This window comes from Aegilops tauschii, chromosome 5 (assembly GCF_002575655.3).
Source record: "Aegilops tauschii subsp. strangulata cultivar AL8/78 chromosome 5, Aet v6.0, whole genome shotgun sequence".
Lineage (NCBI taxonomy): Eukaryota > Viridiplantae > Streptophyta > Magnoliopsida > Poales > Poaceae > Aegilops > Aegilops tauschii.
In genome coordinates, this window is record NC_053039.3 from 514,212,703 (window position 1) to 514,232,652 (window position 19,950).

At 43.3% G+C, this 19,950-nt stretch overlaps 1 protein-coding gene across 1 annotated transcript; it reads left to right on the forward strand.

Annotated features, from left to right (window-relative positions):
• Window positions 1-11,569: 11,569 nt before the first annotated feature.
• On the forward strand, window positions 11,570-18,034 carry LOC109758459 (RNA pseudouridine synthase 7). Its single transcript, XM_020317315.4, has 12 exons — window positions 11,570-11,847; window positions 11,952-11,995; window positions 12,273-12,350; window positions 12,622-12,722; window positions 13,487-13,574; window positions 14,181-14,259; window positions 15,531-15,613; window positions 15,780-15,845; window positions 16,440-16,496; window positions 16,565-16,690; window positions 17,237-17,457; window positions 17,599-18,034. Exons 1-12 carry the CDS (start codon window positions 11,763-11,765, stop codon window positions 17,744-17,746), a joined length of 1,176 nt encoding a protein of 391 aa, XP_020172904.1. The 5' UTR covers window positions 11,570-11,762; the 3' UTR covers window positions 17,747-18,034.
• Window positions 18,035-19,950: the final 1,916 nt, after the last annotated feature.

A 19,950-nucleotide genomic window follows, 5' to 3' on the forward strand; every position in this document is an offset into this window, starting at 1 on the left:
CTCGTGTCCAATAAGCAATTGGTTCTATACAAAACACAACTAAAAATTATAATAACCTCATGATGCTTCGGACTTTTACGGGCCTAGATTTTGAGAAATGACAAAAAGAAGAAAATACATTATTAAAAGAGAATGTGGGATCATCTCCCCGAGCTTAAATTAAGAAAGCACGGGCCACTCGTTATCATTATGGTTAAAATCCCTTATTATTGGTGATGACCTTTGCTTCACTCATAGTTTGAGGGTGCATAAGAACCGTTATGTCTTTTGATTTTCTATTTTACTAGTATCACAAAAGGTCTTTTGTAGTCAACCTACGTATCACAATTAAGACAACAAATAGGTTTAAGAGTGTATCATTTTCTAGTTGTAATTAGAGTGCTGTATCTAAGGTGCTCAAGAGTTGTTCCAAATCAAAATAATGAATTCCCGCTCAAGGTAGGAGTACCCAACTACAATGTATTTATTGAAGCAAGTAATAGGTTAGAAGATTTTACCAAAATTCGAAGTGAAGGTCCTGGACTGAAACAAGACAGGGTTGCACATACCGTTGTACAATTGGCACCACACCGTAAACACCACCCCACAAGGTTCCATACCCCTGTAGAAAAAAACAAAAAAAACAAGTAATTCAATGTACAAACAAGATTTAGTTTAAGGGTGTAAGCTTCAGTGTATCTATGCAAGAACACCTGGACACCCTTGAACTTGATGGGATCGAAGTGTAGGATGCTGAGGGGTCGATGAGTAGAATGGGGTGCTGTGCTTGTGGTTATACAGCAGCAGCAGTGCAGCACAAGCTAGACTGGTAGCTGGGTGGAAGCTTGAAGGAGATAGTACACACAGATCAATTTAGTTTAAGAGTGTAGCTACGTCTCAGTCGACTGAGACTTAACCACTCAGTCAAGTGATATAGTATATAAGGAGAAAAAAGAAAAAACGGAAAATAATTTTTTTGCACGAATCTCCATGCAAGATCAAATGAATATAACATCGACTGAGACTTAGCAAAACTGTTAGTTTAATTCAGCCATGCTACACTTACGGGATATATTTTATGGAATTATCTTATTATTTTGAGAAAGAGTGAATTTTATTAACTCAAAATAAAGAATCAAGACGATACTAGGTAAAATTATATTCTCCTCTTGCCGTGAGCTGTTCTCCCGTAGAGACCCACTAGAAGCAGAGTTATTATGCGCTTGAATGGAAGGGATATCTATTGCCATTACAAGATCGGAGCTACCCATTTGTGTGGAACTAGAATCACTATCGGCAGTAAACATGCTAAAGGAGAAGGAGGTGGACAGATCAGTATTTGCGTCACTAATTGCTGAAATCAAATATCTTCTGTCTCTTCGTAATATTTTGTATTACTCACATCAACCGAAGCCAGAACTTGGTCAGCGATATTTTGGCTAGGTATACTAGAACTGAAAATAGAACCATCGTTAGGTTAGGCTTCGGTCTACCTGAGGTAGTTAATCTTTGTAATGCGGACTGTAATAATGCCACGATTTGAGTAATACAAGTTTTACCCCCCAAAAAATAACAACATGAACACATAGCAGGCTTCTGCATAGTTTGGATGCACACAACCAACACCAACACACACAAATAAATCACAAGGGCAACTAGTAAAGTCACACAAAATCGAAGCTAAGCCTAGGCGGAGAAAAAAGATAAAAAAAAAGCAAGCACAAGAAGAGTTGCTAAGAAATCAAACGGCACACAACAACAAACAATAACTTCTACCATTATCTTCACAACACACAGACTATGATAGAGATTCTTCAAAATCAATGCCTCTAAGAAGGGAAATGATGTGTCACCGGATCTAACCACGAAAGGTTAGATTATAGGTTTTCACCTTGAAGAGCAGGTGCGGGCAATCTCAAAGCAAAGTCTTCAACAAGGAACCCTATTGTTTATACCATTATGTATACAAATTATAGGTTTTCGCCTTGAAGAGCAGGTTTATACCATTATTTATACCATTATTCAAGAAGGAACTTCTACCATTATTTAGATGCATTTTTAACTCCCTATTGTTTATACAGATACAGTTTTAGGAGTCATAGGTGGTTGAAAGAACATGCGGTGCCCCCATGTTTGGTTTTGGTAATTGATGACAATCTCTATGGACTAATGGTTGCCTTGAGTTATATTTGAAGGGTTTGTCCATAGGCTTTTCTTGGAGTCCATTTGTTGGTTTCAAGGAGAGTTTTTGATGACCAAGGTGCTATTAAGGAATTATCCAAATATTGGTCTTGTGAGTGTTGAGCTTATTGCAAGCATGTCTTGAAGAAGAAGATTGTGTGATCATTCATGTTTACCTTCAAGACATCATACAAATAAAGATAGTTGGAAAGAGTCAAGGTTGATCAAGGCTAAGTCAAGAGTGAGTCAAGTTGATCAAAACACAAAGCGTACAAGATGTACCGAGGGATCAAGTGATCCCATGGTATGATAAGCATTGTCCATTACGCTTTGTGCACTAACCCATGGTATTCGTGAGAGTTCTTTGTGGGGTTAGGTTGCGGTGTGGAAGTTCAAGTGGAGCAACACGAAGAGATCAAATGCTTGAAGCTTGCCGTCCATTGTGGTGACAATGGATTTATGAAGATGTGCAGAAGAGTGCCTCACCCATAGTGGAGTATGGGGGAGCAATCCACTAGTCTTCACCGAGCCAACGCAATCAAGAAAGGTGGTCCAACTTGAGGGCGTCAAGATCGTCATCATCCAGCTCAAGTGGACTATGCGCAAGGCAAAGGTTTGCCCTTGATAGGTTTTCTATTTTACCGGTCTCATGGTAGTTGTGGGAGACCGGGTTATAGGATCGATTGCCGTACTATCAAGGGGGGCTCTCGATGAGTAGCTTGATCGTATCGTTCGTAGAGAGCTTAAACCATTGCATCCTTGCATCATCTTTTTTGGTTCTTGTTTGGTTCTTCTCCTTGTGAGATTTGGAGCTTATGGTCATTTTCATGACAAGCTCGAGTTCATCGAAAACGGAGTTCACATGCATCTTCTATGATGTTTTCGATGTTGGAGGTTATGCCGGTTCTTCTCGGTTGGAGGTTTCACTCTTCGAAGTGGCATAAGGATGGCGCCAGCGGTAGTACCGCTGGGCCGGAGCGGCAGTACCGCGTATCACCACAAGCGGTAGTACCGCTGCCCCACAGCGGTAGTACCGCCCATGGCCATAAGCGGTAGTACGACTCCGGTTCCGCGCTGGTACCGCCTCGACTCGAGACGTGGTTTTCTCGTGTCGGGTTCAGCGGCAGTAGAAGCGGTAGTACCGCTCGTGTGCGGTAGTACCGCGGCTACCACCGCCCCTAGTGCCGCTCAATGGTCCTCCTCCCTGTTCCTTCTCCCTGTGCTCATGGTAGGCGCGGTGCGCGGTCCCAGCGGTAGTACCGCTGGGCCAAGCGGCAGTACCGCTGCGGCCAACGGTAGTACCGCTGGTTCCAGCGGTAGTGCCGCTCATACGGCTCTGCCTCGCCCTCTGTTTTGCTCCTCTCTCTGTGTTCTACTGCCCGGGCGGTAGTACCGCTCCCCTGAGCGGTAGTACTGCTCGTGCGCGGACTGAGCACTTAACGGTTGGATTCGGGAGCCCTTATAAAAGGGGGTCTTCTTCCCCATTCAACCTTATCCATTGAGTTCGTGTTCTTCCCCCATTGTTGACCTTCTTCAAGCTTGCTAACTCTCAATCCCTCCATGGATTCTTGCTAGTTTTTGAGGGAAAAGAGAGAGGAGATCTAGATCCACATTTCCACCAATCACTTTCTCCTCTTTGTGAGGGGAACCCCTTGGATCTAGATCTTGAAGTTCTTGATGTTCTCCTTCTTGTTCTTCCTCTCATTTTCCTCCCTAGCATTAGTTGCTTTGGTGGGATTTGAGAGAGAAGGACTTGGGCACTCCGTGTGCCCTTGCCATTGCATTTAGTGCATCGGTTTGAGTTCTCCACGTGATACGTGGAAGTTACAAGTTGAGAAGCTTATTACTCTTGGGTGCTTGGTACCCTTGAGCTTGTTCCTCTTGGGTGCTTGGGCGCCCTAGACGGTTGGTGGGGTTCGGAGCTCAATCATTGTGGTGTAAAGCTCCGGGCAAGCGTCGGGGTCTCCAATTAGGTTGTGGAGATCGCCCCGAGCAATTTGACGGGTACCGGTGACCGCCCCCAAGGGTTGCCAAAGTGTACAGGTTCGGTGACCGTCCCCAAGGGTTGCCATTTGTACGGGTTCGGTGACCGCCCTCAAGGGCCCCTTAGTGGAATCACGGCATCTTGCATTGTGCGAGGGCGTGAGGAGATTACGGTGGCCCTAGTGGCTTCTTGGGGAGCATTGTGCCTCCACACCTCTCCAAACGGAGATTAGCATCCGCAAGGGTGTGAACTTCGGGATACATCGTCGTCTCCGCGTGCCTCGGTTATCTCTTACCCGAGCTCTTTACTTATGCACTTTACTTTGTGATAGCCATATTGTTTCTTGTCATATACCTTGCTATCACTTAGTTGTCTATCTTGCTTAGCATAAGTTGTTGGTGCACATAGGTGAGCCTAGTTGTTGTAGGTTTTGTGCATGACAAATTAACCGCTAGGTTTATTCCGCATTTGTTCAAGCCTAAACCGTAATTATTTTAAAGCGCCTATTCACCCCCCTCTAGGCGACATCCTCGATCTTTCAGTTGTATATAGGAACCCTTCAAAATATTAATTGCAAAGTGTATGTCCTATTTAGGTTGGTCGTAACGAGGAGTATCATATATTAGTATCACATAGTACATTATTTATTGCCATGCATTACACATAATAGTATATCATTTATTGTGATATGGCATCATGATATGATACTCAACCTTCTCTTTCTTCATTTAATTCCATGCCACCTCATCAAAATTGCATGGTTGGCATTCACGATACTAGTTATGATACTCCCATTACGACCAGCCTTAGCATGTACATAACCACATGCCGATTTCTTGCAAAAAACACAAAAGATATCAATGGGCCATTAGTAAATAAAAGCATCATTTCAATGGTTGTTGAGACCAAGCCATTTAGCACTTAGAATCCTGCTACATGTCCTAGGGCAACGCGCGGGGTATCCACCTATAGTTAGTTGAGAAGAGAAGATTTGTCCAATAACTAATTTCAGAAAACAAACATCATGAATCAACCTGTGGTTGGATGGTTAGGAGGACAGTGGTATCCCCAACCAACTAGAGTTCAAGTCCTCGGCTTGACATTGGTGCTCGCATAGGCTTCCGGCGATGTGCGTTCAGTGAAAGGAGACGTTCCCGTCGACTGTGAGGTGTTTGTGGTGTCTTCGTAAAATCTCAATATACTATGTCAGCTCAGCCTCTCGAAGGCTCATAGGGGTAGGATGTGCGTGCATGCGTTCGTAGGAGTGAGTGTATGCTCCTGTATGTGAGCGACTTCGATTGTACGATGTTAAAAAAACATCATGCATGCGGGCGTTCGTAGAGTGAGTGTATGCTCCTGTATATGAGCGACTTCGATTGTACGATGTTAAAAAAACGTCGAAACACGTTTACAGAAGGCACCACTAGCCGATCTAGTTAACTTTCCTCAGAATCTCATATCCCTACCTCCTAAAAGTATTTGTTTGAGAAGTTAATCCTTATTTAGGACGTGACATCTTGACGATTTCTGGTGGTGAGAGCATCTACAACCGGACCACTCAAACCCGTCTCAAACGCTCGGGCAGGCCGCCCGGTCGCTGCCCGGTCACGAAATTTGGACCCAGACGGGCCCCTCAAACGCCGGGCTGACCGGCACCCCTCATATCCAGCCCAAATTTGGGGCGGATATGGGGGCGCCCGGGCGCGCCCGCCAGGTCGGACCCGACCCATGCTGGCCCCCCCAACCCCACTTATATTCATCCCCATCCTCTCGCCGGACCAAACCCTAGCCACTTCACTCCCCTCCCCTCCACTCCCCTCCGCCATCCGAGCTCACCTCCGGCGGTTTGCGACCTTCTCCACCATGGCAGGCAGCAGACCGGACTCCGACCAGTCCGGATCCGTCGACTGGGGTGTCGTCCCGTGTGGGTTGGAGGAGGCAATGACAGTCCGCATTGCACTCCGCCTCTCCCGGGAGGACAGTGCCCGCCCGACGGATGGATCCGTCCGCCGCGACGCCATAGCGGCAACTCACCTGACGCTCGGGTCCTCTAGTGCTGGACCCTCGCGGTCCCGGCCGGAACACCTCTCCTTCCCCATCACCGATCGGGCAGAGTACGAGTCCTTCCGGGAACGGGCGGCCTGCTATGGGAAGGAGAGGCTAAGGGCCGCCGAGGCCCGTCTCGCGGTGGAAATGGTGGCGGCGGAGGCGGCCGAAGCGGCGGCGCGGGCGACCGCAGAGGAGAAAGTCATCCGCGCCCGCATTGTGAAGAAACGACAGCGGAGGAACACGCGCGCTCTCCCCCGTGAGCAGAATCGGGCGGTCCATGCCATGGCCGGACTGCCACCGAAGAAGGAGAAGGAGGACATCGACGGCGAGGATAGCTGCAGCGACGAGCAGATCCGGCTCGATCCGTACCGCGTCTTCAACCGGTACTTCCGCGAGAAGGACGGCTAGGGTGCCGGGAAGGGCAAGGGCAGCCATGGATGAACTCCACCATAGCCAAACATGTCAAATTTTGATAGTCCGGTGGCATGTGTTAGTGTAGTGTGATGGATTAGCCGGACGATGCGTGTCATCGATGTAGTTGCATGAGTTTGTATAGATTTGAGATATGGTAATTGAGGTGTCCGGATGTGGATTACATTTTTTAAGGAGTGCCCGATCAATGCCCGCGGACATGCCCGGACGCATTCGCGGGCGTTTGAGGGGCCGGATTTGCCAAGTCCTGGATGCTCTGAGTCGGCCGAGCGATGTACAAGATATTTGATGGCAAAGATGTGTCTTGAGTTGGAAGGGTCCGTTTTTGTCATGCCACGAGGCATATCGTCCTTGGGACACTGACAGTGCATTCTTGACTAGTCGAATTGGTACGGACACAAAAAGTAACACATGAAGTGTGAAGCCGATAGAAGGCATCTGTTTGTTTCATTCTGCATTGTAGTACGTCCAGTTGTCAGACAGGTCAAGTGCAAGCTGATGCACCAAGCTGCACCCATGATCGCGCGCGCTTCCACCCGCTCCTCGCTTGGCCTCCGGCCGGCATCCCTTGTGGTCGTCTTTTGAGCACGAAAGGCATGTATGGCTCGCTGCATTTTTCTTTCCTACAAACCTAGCCAAAATTTAAATTGTTTCTTCAAGACTTCTTTTTAAACACGAAGGGAGTACAGGAACCCAGTGGCGAGCCAGCCCGCTTCGATCTTGAGCCTGGGCAAAATAGTAAATGAACTTTTCATTAGCAGTGCGTGGACAACGTGCGTCGCGTGGATAAACACGCAACGGGAAGGAATCTGCAGGTACTGAATATAATTCCAAGAAGAAACTAAAATAACAATCATATATTCGCAAACCTCAAGAGGTGCCACCAAATTTGCATTCGGTTTCAGGAGGGAAAAAGTGAAAAGGGGCCATAGACGTTGATGTCTGTCCTAAAAAATGAAAAGGGGCCTATAGATGTTGATCTTTTGTTGGCGGTTCCTCGGGATTGTTAGTGTTAATGGCGAATATATTTTGATATATTTCTTGAAGATGTTTGGGATAATGGTGCGGCTTTTCGCCATGTCGCTCCTGTTCTACCGAGCCATGCTAAACATGCATGAAACCATATGTTTCTTTCATGCACCGTCCTTTGACAGAGGCAAGGGATGGCTTGACTAGCATGTGTGAAGAAATTTCAAGGACTACAAAGACGGTACCAAGTAGGGTAGGGGCATAGGGCTTGTCGCTTCCACCCATTACTTTCGAGCGAGGCAAATTGGAGTGTGAGAGAAAAAACTAGTGCTACCACCCTTCTAGATGTTATCGTTATAGTAGTTGTAGTACCACTAAAATGTTTTTATAAATTTCTGAAAGAATTGTGTCTGTAGAGACAACATGTACCTATCATCTCACACGTTGTTAACTTTAGGTTCAATACCCGCAAACAAAGTCAAGATAGTTCTAAATGATGACACAAACAAGTGTAAATTTGAATTTCTGGAAGACGACACACACGCTAGACCGAGAGAGCTAAGCCGGAAACTTTAAAACTAGGCTAGTAAAACATTTACATTAAACAACAAAATATATACCTATTTAGAGTTAGATATTTGGTGTTGTACTATAGCAACTACTTAACATTAGTGATCAAGGGTACAAAATGAGTTCAATGGTGTACCTTATGACCGGTGAACTATTCACACTGCTTAACACCGGGTTGACTCTTTTGAACTCATGTCTAATAGCAATAGGTTCTATACAAAACACAACTAAAAATTAAAATAACCTCATGAAGCTTAAGACATTTACGTGCCTAAGTTTAGAGAAATGATAAAAAAATGCAACTATTAAAAGAGAGTGTCGGAGCATCTCCCCGAGCTTAAATTAAGAAAACTTGGACCACTTATTATCACTAGGTAAAAAATAAAATCCCTTCTTATAGGTGACGACCTTTGCTTCACTGATAGTCTGAGGGTGCATAAGAATCGTTATGTCTTTTGATTTTCTATTTTACTAGTCTCACAAAAGGTCTTTTGTAGTCAACCTAAGCATCACAATTAAGTAGACAAATGGGTTTAAGAGTGTATCATTTTATAGCTTTAATTAGAGTGCTTGTATCTAAGGTGCTCAAGAGTTGTTTGTAATCAAAATAAAGAATTCCCGCTCAAGGCAGGAGTACCCAACTATAGTGTATTTACTAGAGCAAGTAATAGGTTGGAAGATTTTACCAAAACTCGACCCGAAAGTCTTGGACTGAAACAGAGTTGTACACACCGTTGTACAATTGGCACCACACCATAAACACCACCCCACAAGGTTCCATACACATGTAGAGAACACATAAAAACAAGTAATTCAGTGTACAAACAAGATTTGTATTCCAGAACTTGTGTGCTTCTCTTTTTTTTTTACTTTATCTGACTAGGAGGCTCAATGGTCGAGTCGGGTCACGGCGGCTCTTCTACGAATGAGGGACTCTGTGTCATGGTACTTCTCATGCCATCAATCTGAGTGCTAGAAGGACTCCTCAGTTCCAAATTAGAACTCCCTCCTTGGAGATTTTGCCCTCTGTCCTTGAGTAGATTCAAGTGAGAGTTGGGAGGTCTTATATATAAGCTAGGGGTGCTTGACAAATTTAAAGGATACATATGGAGGTGTTAGGTGGGAAGGATAGTGGAGATAATCTTGGGTCCACTAGTCCCCCAAGACCAGTTAGAGATGGGGTCTATGATCCAAGATGAGACACCACTCACATCACTTCACCATGATGGGTTTTGGCGGCCAATTCTTTACTTGAACTCCTTTAATTTTGTGTTTTCCCACCATATACTGGGCTTTTCCTATTAGCTATTTCGCTTTGAATCATTTACCTCCATGATTTGGTTGGAATTTTTTTGAGTTATCTTCATCTTGATATTTTGTTCATGTAGGACCCCGTGAGACCACTAGGTAGACTTGGCTATTCCTACGACATCTAAATAGATGCTAGTATGGCCTCAGGTGGTCATACTGCAACCCAGGTTGTCCTATGAAAATGAATTGCTTATGCGTCCAAGGCTGGAACGAGCATTAGTACGACCTCCAAGGTCGTCATCTCATATAGCATACTCGAACTACATAATTTGACAAATTTGTTGGTACTTTCTCCTTATGCCCTCCTTGTGACACTCCATGTGGTACTTGCTCCGATATGCTCGGACTTGTTCTTCAGGGTGAAAACCTAGAATATGGACTTTGGGGGTTGGATCTGGTGACGACGACGCTTCAACATCGCTCCCTTCTTGAAGGTGTTGCTGTTGAAGAACATCGTTGACCTTGTGATGTCAAAAAATGATTGGTGCGGATAAGGTCATTGCTGTATACTTGTAGTTTGTCGACCACTATTTTGATCTCCTTAGGGATTTTTCCCTCTCGCTTTGGCATAGCTTTGGTCTTATATGGCTTTGCTCTTTGCCAGCATGTTTTTGATGTGTGTGTTGATGTTGGTTGTGTGCATCCTAGCTATGCAGAGGCTGGGTGTGTACTCATGGTGTCTGTATCCATTTGATGCTTCATTTTGAGTCAATAAAATCCACCATTTATCGAAAAATGTGACACTTCTACAACAGAAAAATAGGGAGTAAAGCAACAATGTGCATGGTGTGATAAATGAATCAACCAATTGTAAGATTAGGGTCATGAAAACATAACTATGTAGCAATGCTAATATATATAATGCAACCAAATTTAGAAAGACACAAAGCTAATAAAGACCCTTTGCTTGACATCTGGGTTGCTTACCTAGAAGCGCTTCTGTAAATTTATCAAGTTAGGCTTGGATGCTTCATTCATCCGCAGGATCAAAGGGGTATCAACCCGAGATGCTTTGATTTTTACTTTCGACTCGCGGTGTGAAGCGCCCAAAAACTAGAGATCAAGGACATATTCTCTTTCTATGCATCTGCATGTCATAAGAGAACAAAAGCATCACTTTTTGATGAGTACCAACGCACCAGTGTCCAACAGTGATGCATGTAATGTTAGTAGTTGCAATGTTGATGTGAGAATCGCCTCTGTGTTTGAAAGAGAAAGTATACCGCTCCAGGTCTTAGCGACCCTGGGCTTTTCGGTTCTGAGTAAGTTGGGATTGCAATGGCTAGGTCTAAGTTGTGCTTCCCGCATCTCATAGCAGTTCTTATGCACCCTCGAACAATTATCACGGCCTTCGTGCCATGGATCGGATCTTTAAACACCGATGCATAGTAGCAATGGACAGAAACTTGGCCATTGTCGGACTTCTTAAACGGCGTCAAATGATACTTGAACTGCCCGTTTTGAACAAAAATGTTTTGTGAGAATTCTCTGGGTTCCCACGGCTAACTATCAATTGAATCTGTTTAACAAAAGCAAACTAAGAAAACATTTTCAGTGTACCTACTTAAATATAACGAGAATGAAGCTGGAGCCAACACCCCTCGCTTTGCACGAGAAAGGCTTAAGCGTATTTGCAAGTTGATTTTCTAAAATGTTGCTTTTCTAAAACTTCTTTAACTATAAATTTGTTTGTGATATTTTTTATCATGTGGATTATGACGCTCACAAAGCAGTACTGCCTTCGGTACTTTTTACTCCGTGTATTAGATTTTTGTTAAGTCAAATATTTCAAAGTTTGACCAAATTTATATTAAAAAATATCAACATCTACAATACCAATTATATATACTACTCTCTTCGTCCCATAATGTAAGACGTTTTTGACACTACATTAGAGTCTAGAGTCAAAAAAAGTCTTATATTATGGGACGGAGGGAGTATGAAACTACATTTATCAATATGGGACGGAGGGAATATATGTTTGGTTAAACAAAGATACTTTGACTTTAGAACTTATATGTACACTAAAAATGACGGGAGGGAGTAGTTTGACAAGTACAGTTTTAAACAGACATTAGGAGACATGTTTAATCCGACGCTACCTAATCGATCACATATCGATCCAACGGTCGTAACCCCACCCGCACCACTACACGGCTACAGCAGCACCAGCTCTCCCCAAATCCACCTCCAAGCCGTGCGCCGCCGCCGTTCTCTTCTAGGTTTCCGGCGGTGAGCTGCTGAGACCGAGGAGCGTGCCCCCGGGGCTCAGCCGTTGCCGCCTGAGATGGCGGGGGCGCTCGCGGGAGCCGGGATCGTGTGGCAGACGCCGGCCAACCCGCCCGAGGCGCAGGACTACATCTTCCGCAACGGTAGCCGCTGCGGCGCAGCCTCGCCCCGTCCCACCCCCTCTGAGTTTCCAACCCTAAGCCCTCCCCGAATTGACCATTGAAGAACGGCTCCCTTCTCCTCGCAGGGCGGCGCTACGTGAGGCCCTATTACTTCGAGTTCATCTCCCATGTAACCAGACCTTCTCTTCGCCCACCTATTTAGTTTTACTTGTTAATTTATATATTGTTGGCTTCCAGTTTCAATTGCTTAGGGCGTATGTGCAGCAGTCGTGGATTTTGCTGTTCCACTCAAAATAATGGAACTACACAGCCATTCACAACTCTGAATGTTTTAGCCTTATCTTCTAGTATTTTGTTCCAGTCATATAGAATAACATTAGGGATTTGCTTGCTACAGTTGGTCTTACCAAATATTGTTTGGACCAAATTCTGAATTTGGTTTGCAGGCGAAGAACAGATGGGCTGGGAAGACCATTGTAGATCTCTTCACGGATGAATTCAAGGGGCGCCCCCGTGAATACTATGTAGGCGTGCAATACTCTCTTTTAATACTATCTGCATCACACCATGCCTTGCTCGTATGCTCAAGCATAAGATCCGTCTGCTTTAGTTGTAGAAATACATTTACCAGAAGTCTAGAACCCTGCTTCTGAATATATGTGTAGTTGATTCCGCATTCCACTATCTTGAACTGCATAGTGTCTTTTAATGATTTAACGCTTGTACATTGAATGTAAGCAGCTTTATTGGCAATATCGTCATTTCTGTATCTGAAATAAAAGCTGAAATTGCTAGGTTCATGCAGTGAAGTGTGGGAGGCTTCAGGTGGATGAGCAAATGGTTCATGCAGACTATATTGTGAAATCATCACAAAAGATAAGCCATTTCTTGCACAGGTGTGTAAGGTTTTTAAGTTTCATTTTTATTATTGCTTTGTACTGGACCATTTAGCAAAAGTGATTACTCCCTCGGTTCAGTAAACACATGTTATTTGGAAAATACATGCAGTTAAACTGCTCTAACTCTAACCACTAACATAGAGATTCTATATAAAAAAAATCTTGTGTAGTATGCATAATTTGTTAGTCAAAGCCAATTGCTGTGACCATTCGATTTGTATGGAGATATATGCCAGTAAGTGGATTTATATTTACTTATTCTATAACAATGCATAGGTTTTCAGCTTGTATGCAAACTTACCAAGTGGTGGTCAAAGTTGTTTGTTGGAGATCCTGGCGGTGTCCTAAATGGCATATATTCACAGAGCAGTATTGTGGCTGAGAATTATTTTTTCTACCTACAAACAAGTGTTCCAAAATTGGGTGCAACATAAGTTATTACTGCACATGATATTGTCTTACATGAACCACAAAAAATCCAAATAAAACAGTTTACCAACTAATGGATATATTGGTCAATGTCACATTTATCTTTTTTTTCTTCATTCATGCTATTATTTAGCTAAACTAAATTAAGAAAGAGTTGTACTCTGGGTAGTAGTAATGGCATTTATTATTGGCTTTTAAGACAATAGTGATTGCCAATTTATGCTTCCTTTGGCTTCTAACAACTGAAGCTATTTATTCTTGCTTTAAACATAAATATTTCTCATTTAAAATTTTGAGTTGGTATATTTTCCTGAAGGTGGTTACTCTTTCAGGCACGAGCCACCAGTCTTGGGTGGTAATATTGTAATCCTTCAGAATGAAGTTGATGTTGTAACTGTTTGCAAACCAGCATCTGTTCCAGTAAGCCTATAATTGTAATATTCGAGAAAGATGTTATACTATGTGATGCATGATAAAAAATACTATGCAGCTTTCCTCTTTTAACAAATTTCATGAAATTGCATGTATAATATAATACTATTATAGTTATTGGAACTTCTTGATCAGAATTACATGAACAGCTGAACTATAACCAATTAGGTTCTGTCAAGTCTGCAAGTTACACAAGCTTTGCTCTTAAAGTTTATTTTATTGGATTTATTTTCCGCCAGAGGGGCTTCTTTGGAATTACAAGGACATATTTTGTAGTAATTATTGTATGGTACATTGTTGTAGCTGCTGATCACCAGAACCATGATTCAGAAAAAAGAGGAAAATCAATCACTATAACCCTTCTATAATATGAAAATAATTTAGGTCTGTCGTGTTTGAATTTATGAATTCATGGTGAAGTCTGAGATTTGTTTTGATAAAGAGTTAGCCATAACATATTCAGTTGATGAGATTTTTGTATGTTCAAGATGAACGCGGCTTTTGAGAACTAGAATGCTAATTCTGTCTGTTCAGCTATATTTAGCTTCTGTCACTTATTGGTACGTACATAAGGGAAGTGTTTTTATTGTGTAGGTTCATCCCTGTGGACAGTACCGCAAAAACACCGTAGTAGGCATTATGGAGGCAGAGCATGGATTGACACCCCTGTTTCGTATCCTTTGCTTCAGTTATGCCATCATTGGGTAATGGCTTCCATTATACACCCTCAAACTACTCTTTAGGAGAAAGTCCTTTTTATTCCCTCAAACTATTTATTGTGCTCACATTAACCCTGTCAACTAAATTTGGGATCACTGAATGTCACCCCCTTCCTCTGGGGTTCCATGCGAATAGCGGTTTGTAATGCTCGAACGCCATGTATAGGGAACTTATGCAGCAAAGAGGATCATTCATCACTGTCTTATCCCCTCTTGGTCATGTACTCCTTCGGGCGTGACTGGAAAACAGAGACAGTCCATGGCGCCTCTCACTCTCATGTTACGGTCTCGAAGATGTGAGTTCTACACTGTGTGAGCTGGTTCCTGCCCACGTGCCTGCCCGCTGCGCGAGACTCCATGCCAGCACCTCAGACCTCCACCATGCAAGCTACGCGGCCGTGCCCTGCCGGCTGTTTTAGTGCCTCTATGGACCCCACCAAACTCTGTGAGGTCTTAGACTCCACGTTCCCCTTCTGTGATCCTTAACCGCATGAGTCATGAGCAATGCTGTGACATTTCGATCTCCCACTGACTCCTCTGTTACGAATTGACAGAGGACTGATTCTTTAGCGTGGGTTGGGGGATAGGAGCGAGTTAGGAAGAGAAAAGGGACAGAAGATTGGATTAGAAATCACCCACAGGGGTACATTTTGCAAATAACATGGAAGCAACATCGTTGGGATTGCTTCAATTTCTGGCTCTACTGCTGCAGTGCTTTAGTTTCTCAATTTATTGAGGGCCTTGCCTTATCGTCATATGTGTCTAGGAATTCAGAGCGGGGATGGGATAGCTCGATCTCACCGGTTGTGCAAGGTCGCCTCTCACAGCATCAGACTTATTGCCATGTGCCTGCGCAACTGCTCCACCACAAGCACCTGCTCAAGGATCCACAACAAGATTAATTCATGACCTTAGCTGGACCTGAAGCTTCACGCGATGTCTCAGTTAAGGAGGCGAAGCATGAGGCGGAGCCAACCTGAAGCCACATCAGCGCGTATCTGTCTATCCCTGAGCCACGCCAGCATTAATCCCTGAGTAGAGGTTTAAGTCAATGCAAAGTTATAAATCAGGGGCGTTATCCGTGCAAAATTTTATTCACGGGGGTGAAGCGAGCACGACAAAATAGACTTTCTTCTTTTGTTTCTTCCTTGTGCTGTAACTGTGTACTTCTACTGCTATTTATGGATGTCCTAAAATTCCTTGACCACCTCTATTATTGTTTCAGCTGTGCATCGGTTAGACCGGTTAGTTTCAGGTCTCCTTATATTCGCTAAAAGTGCTGAACGAGCAGAATGTTTCAGGCAACAGGTGCTAGCACTAACCTTATTTTATCACTCCACACCTGTTCATTGTGCAGTCTACAGTCAGCATATCATCCTGTTTATCATGTGTGTCTGCACTTACCATACATTCTGCCCTTTGAGATATTTTATCTTATTATGCAATTTGTTCATTTTAATTATTGTTACCACAGATAGAAGCTAATTTGCTGCAGAAAGAATATGTAGCCAAAGTTGTTGGTGTATTTCCTGAAGGCGAGGTAATAATGTTTGTTTACTGTGACAGTTGTATGGTGTATCTTTGGATCCATGAACAGAAGCTGTTTCTGTTGTAAAATAAGTTGAATAGATTTTTATGGTTTGTTTACTTTAAAAGGATTTCTTGCAGTTTCATTCCGAGGTTTATGTTATTTCAGTTCTTCAGATTCCGCTTGTTACTATGCAAAAGCTTTTAGAATATCTTCTGATCTCTTGTGACCGAATTGCGTAGCTTCGCAGTTAAACTATATAAACATTTCAAGAAAAGTAAACTCCACTTTGTGGAGCCATTAGCTTCATAGCTGAACACTAAGTCTGAAATGTTATGCCGGCGGCAGAGAGTTCAGACTTCCTAAGAGCAAACCAAATCCATTCACTTGGAATGGAACTTCCTAGTCTTTAGCAAATATTTATGTATAAAATAAAATCTATGCCCACCGGGTCTGGAATGTCTTTAGCAAATATTTATTTATAAATAAAAGCTATAACCACCAGGCTGGGAATGTCTCAGTGACAAATTCTGTAAAACAGAAGAAACCTTCAGATGTTATTTTATTTTGTGTCATCCATTTTTATTTAAATGGATTTCTTTGCAGCAAACTGTTGATGCTAATGTAAACTTCAATGCAAGGGAAGGAAGGAGCACTGTTGAGGTCTGTAAAGTATTGTGAATTGTTTTTGTCCAAAAGTACATATGCTGAGTTTGGTTTTTCAACCACAGGTATCTAATGGTCCTGGTAAAGCCCTCCCAAGTGGAAAACAAGCATGCACCAAGTTTCAGAGGATTTGCACTGATGGGAACCACAGCATTGTCTTGTGCAAACCTGTCACTGGCCGAACTCACCAGGTACCTAATCCTGTTTTACCTTCTATGAATGCATGTGTGTCTGCTTACGTTCACACAGGTGAAACATCCTGGTAATAAACATTAAAGGCCTAGCTTCTGAATCATCCGGCCACTGTGAAAGATTTGGACACTGTGCAATGCTTGTGTGTACAATGAAGGGGCCTGGAACTGCCAGAAGTTGGTTCATTCTATCGTGCACGAACCTAGGCTTTGGAAGATGACCGGAGCCAAGGTGTTGCGCCGGTTGCCGCTACACCTGAGTCCTCCTAACGGTTGCCTGAACCTGTTATATCATTGTACTATATGAATCATACTTAAACACCTGTTAGACAAGGCCTCCATGATGAACCTGGCAATCATAGTTTCCATTTGAACGATCAATGCCTCCTTTCCATGATCCATAGCTCTTGTTTTCTTGTTTAAGAGGCTTCATACTGGATACATTACTTCTGAAAGAAAGAATCTTAATCATGCCGCCTATCTCTATATTTTTGTTATGTCTTGCTGATACATTTTTTCTGTTGCCCAAAACTTTGAAAAATGCAGATACGGGTGCATCTAAAACACCTTGGTTACCCAATAGCTAATGATGAGCTCTATGTTTCGGGGGATTTTTGTCCGCGTTCATCAAAGGGAACGAGTATCCATAGGGAAACCTCACTAGCGTGCTCATTGCCATCATCAGACCCTGACAACAGTGCTGAAGCCGATTTGAAATTTGGTATTGATCCAATGTGCACGAATTGTCCAAATCTTGCTCCTGTCGGGTGAGTTCCTAAAGCTACAAGTTCACTTGATCATAAAGGGCAGGCTCGAACTAAACAAACATTTACGAGATCTGTATGTAGTAGGCTAGTTGCTTTTGAATTCTTCGGGCGTTACTTATAAATCCTTTGTTCATTTGGCAGTTATGATGGCGACGAGGAGGGACTATGGCTGCACTGTGTGCGATATACTGGTCCCGATTGGTGCTACGAATGCCCATATCCTGAGTGGGCATCCCTTGACAATGTTTCAGGGAAGAAAATGAAGCCTGATGTACCACCAGAAAATTAAGTCGAGAAAGCAAACGGCATCTTGATGGTAGCCCGCCAACTAGCGTGGCTGAAATTTTGGATGCTTATGATCACTTTGATGCCCATGGTACTATTGTCTTGTCACTTATGGATGTAACTCTTTCTAAAGATGTATGTGGTTCATGTGGTATATCCTAGTTAAGTTTCCTCTTAGATAATTTAGTCAGGTTGGTTTTATAGCAACATTTCTCTATGTTGGGTTTACATAACATAATATCCATCTACCCCGCAAAAAGACAAACATAATATCCATCTGAAAATTTTACCAGTGTAGTCTTACAATATAGATTTCACTTGATGGTTTGCAAATGGTGTGATCATGGCACTTCATCGTTATGTTCTTTCTCAAGAGCTCAAACACGAGTGGAGGCGGGCTGGAGGTGAATTGGAAAGGCTGGGGGAGGCAGCCTACGCTAGGACTTTTGCTGCCCCTTGATAAGATCGGATGGCTTATGTCGATTTACTACGCAATCGGACAGCCGAGAATCCCCAAAAGCCTGAGAAGCCCCCTGATACCTCCACCAATTGCACCTTTAGATGGACAGAGTGCTGATAAACAAACTCTGCCACCACAACATAGCAAATAATTGACTAGTGTTCTTGCCACACAAAAAGAGTACTCTTCTATTCCAAAGAATAATAAGACGCACGTGCATTTCCAAATTCAACTTTGAGACGACGCTGCATGTCTCCCATTTCCGTGCCAGAGAGCTCCAGCAGCACGACGGGGAACACACCGAAGCTGTATGTGTGTTGGGGGGAGGCAGTAAAATTGCATAGGAATCAATCATCATGACTTCCTAAAGTTTGGTTCATGATGGATGAAGCTCCAGAAGTTGAGTTTGAGAGGAAAAGAGAAAGATATGATATTCTTCCAGGTGATGTTGTCTATGACTCCTTGTACAATGCTCACAGCACGGATATATATGATTTTTGCTGTGAGAGTTCGAAGGATTTAAGGTTGCTGCATATTAAAACTTGCCCAGAAGTAGGATGTCAATGACATTATTGCATTATCTCGAAGCTGCAGCAACCTTAAAAGCATCTCACTTTGGCTCAACCTGCAGCGCTACTCTAGCGATGCCAGCTATTGTGAAATCAGGACGTCAGTTATTGATGACAACCTTTACGCTCTAGCCCTCAGCTATCCTATGCTTCTGACTGTACGCCTCAGGTTTACAGGATGTCCCCGTGACTATCCATTAGAAATAGGATTCACACAACATGGATTTCTGGTACTCATTCAGTCCTGCCCAATTTGTGTTCTCGTGCTAAACAAAGCCAACTTCTTTGATGACGAGGGGATGAAGGCCCTCTCATTCTCACCACATCTGGAGACACTCAAGCATATATCGTGTCATGCGGTAACTGATGCTGGGATGCGCTTCATTGCGCACACCCCATGCTTGAGTAATCTCATGCTTCGGGTGTGTCATAACGTTACTGATGTTGGAGTGGCTAAACTGGGACATGCACATTAGTTAAGAGTCTTTGGTCATTCAGTATTGTGGTAAGGTCTCTCTGCAAGCTACACAGGGTGTTACTAAGTCGGTTCACTACTCTAGGGACTTTTCAGATGCCTTGAAGAAGAAACTTGATTTGCTTGGTGACTGTTGATGAAGTGGTCTCCAAAATTTTCAATATGAATTTGCTGCTGAAGCCATTAAGTTTGAGGTAACAACTTGCAAAACAATGTTATATTATGGGACGGAGGGAGTAGGAAGCATAATTGTGGATGTTTAGATTCCAAAATGACCTGAAGTTGAGGAAGAAGTGAAACTTGAGCGACTACTGAAGGCATATAACATAGTTGTGTGCTATTTACGTTACAGGCAGTCACCATTTGAGGGATGAGATCCATGTGTTTGCTTGGTTCATGTGAGATTCATGTGTTTGCTTGATTCAAGTGTTTGTTCGAATTTCAAGTAAAACCACGACAAGTATTTTGGAACGGAGGGAGTAGTACCTTACTTAGTTTCAACCATTGGTTGGCAGGACTGACATGGAACAAATATCATACAACCTTCTTATTTCTTCATGCCTAATACAAACTTATTAACAGAAAGGGTGAGTACAGATGGTACAAGAACTAGCAAATACCCCAATAACCTTTTTTTTTATCAGAAAAGTAGATACCAATTCACCTTAGAACTCAACTAGGCCAGTGCAATCACACACATGCGA